Source organism: Limulus polyphemus, unplaced genomic scaffold, assembly GCF_000517525.1.
Source record: "Limulus polyphemus unplaced genomic scaffold, Limulus_polyphemus-2.1.2 Scaffold3676, whole genome shotgun sequence".
Lineage (NCBI taxonomy): Eukaryota > Metazoa > Arthropoda > Merostomata > Xiphosura > Limulidae > Limulus > Limulus polyphemus.
Genome location: NW_013669286.1, coordinates 65,922 through 68,001, shown reverse-complemented (window position 1 = coordinate 68,001; position 2,080 = coordinate 65,922). Strand labels below are relative to the sequence as shown.

Genomic DNA, 2,080 nt, shown 5'->3' with positions numbered 1-2,080 from the left:
AGTACACAGTAATTTCACAATCAGTACATTTCCTGTTACTTTAAACTTAACTACTTTTATAAAACACGCTATAAATCACAGCAATTCCCAATCTCGATAAATTCGCTTTCTACGAGTGCAAAACACTAGCTTGAAACAGAATCGTAAATTACCTGGAACTCTCTGCATTCATTCCCACAGGCTTTCTCTGCCAGGCTTATATATATATATATATACTAAAAAAGAGGGCGTCCCGAACAAACACGGTCTTCCTTGATAATTCATGATCATTCGAGAAATTCATCACATGTTACCAGCGTCACGTGACTTCCGCTGTCGTAACAACACTATTCAGTGATATGAGCCATGGAATTCTGTGCCCTTGGAAATTCTCATTCACATGTAACTGATGGACTATAGAAAGCATATATAGAAAAGGACAACACTAACCTCAGTATATTGTAAAGAACCCTCCAGCAGACTCAAGACCAGAAACAGAGCCTTCACATAGAATACTGTTTCTAGTGGAAAAAAATAGACTGTAAGGCTTAGGTACTCATCCATGTATTATTACCATAGATACATATATGTGTTTAATTGTTGCTTAAATTTTTTTTATAGTATTTGGAAACAAGGAGCATTGTGTATCATTCTTTTTGTCTGCTGTAAACTGGATCACAAACATTGCTTTATTATGATTTGTTAGGTTTGGTTCTCCATACGTTGTCCAAATCTCCAGGGAATCCACATTCAAAGAAATCCAAAAACAGATACTTATGGCAATGAGTAACATTTTACAAAATGATGTTTCATTAGAGGTAAGATTCTTTGTTTCATTGTTTTCACTTGGACAGTTGATAATGTTTCTTAATTCCATAATAAAAATTAATTTTTTTCACTCATTTAGATAACCAATTAAATTCTGTGTTTCTCTGTTTTAACATAATTTTATTAGACATTTTCTTCAACTGGTTTATGTTATTTTAATGATTTAGTCATTTCAAGTTTCTGTATTGAAATTTATTAACATTGTTTTCTGAAATTAATTGGTTTTTACCATACTAAGCAGTTGTTCAATTTTTCTTTATAAGAATAGTTACTGTTTCATAAGGCTCACAGAACCTTGCTAGGTTTCAAAACTGTATGTGATTTCCTGTTGTTGATTAGGTTTCTTTAAGAAAACTTATTCATTTGATCTAATCGCATTATTAGCTTAGTGTATAATCTTCTAAGATGGCTGAACCTTATGAGATATTATTGGGTTTACACCCTAAAATTACTGATAACAGCAAGGTTACCCAACTATGGAGTCATTGTGTTCTAATCATTATAAAATTTTGTTTTATGATTCTCACTTAGAATAATATTGTATTAAATTGGCTATATTAATTACTTGGTTAATTTTTAGTTCTTATCTATTTAAGTAGCTTTCTTTGATCAGAAACTAATGATTATGGGTATTTTTTTAGAACATTGGAATTGTTCTACGTCTGAGGGTCATTGGTGGAATTCCTGGAAAGTGTTATCTTCCGAGTGATGTTGATCATCCATTGTATATGCCAACTGTTGATCATGCTTTAGACACATCAAAAGTTACCCCTTTAATGGGGCCACAACATCTGAATCTAGTCGTAGAGTGGGACCAGGAGACCAAGGAAGAGTATGGAAATTATTCTGCTGGAACAGAACTGTTTTTTTTTAGTGATGTTACTTATTAACACTGTAGAATTTGTCTATAGCTACATTAATTGAGTCCATACTAATTAGCTGTTAATTTTGAGTCAATATTAATTAAAAGTTAATGTTTAGATCCATAAAAAATGCTTTTAAAAACAGACTGTATTTGAAATAGCTTTATATGACAACAGAATTGCCTATTAATCTTGACAGAATGTCTTGCACCAAGATTTTTGACTTATTTTACTTTTGCTGTAGCTCTTGTTCATTCCAAAAAATCCTTGCACATTTGAAACACTAGGGTAGACCTGATTGGTAGATGTTTGAAGCAGTAATAGATTGGTGATACTGCAGGAACGTCGAGAGCCAGCATGGACCCTGGGGCAAACATCCTCGCCAGGCCCCCTTTCTCTCTCTCTTTTTG

The 2,080-nt window shown here is 33.0% G+C and overlaps 1 protein-coding gene across 1 annotated transcript in view; it reads left to right on the top strand.

The window, feature by feature from the left end:
* Positions 1-2,080, top strand: part of LOC106469835 (ubiquitin carboxyl-terminal hydrolase 31-like) — a 56,622-nt gene that overhangs the window by 40,351 nt on the left and 14,191 nt on the right. Inside the window, exons 5-6 of the mRNA XM_013930345.2 lie at positions 686-797; positions 1,449-1,639. Coding sequence (XP_013785799.2) covers positions 686-797; positions 1,449-1,639 — 303 coding nt within the window. The remainder of the gene's footprint in view (positions 1-685; positions 798-1,448; positions 1,640-2,080) is intronic.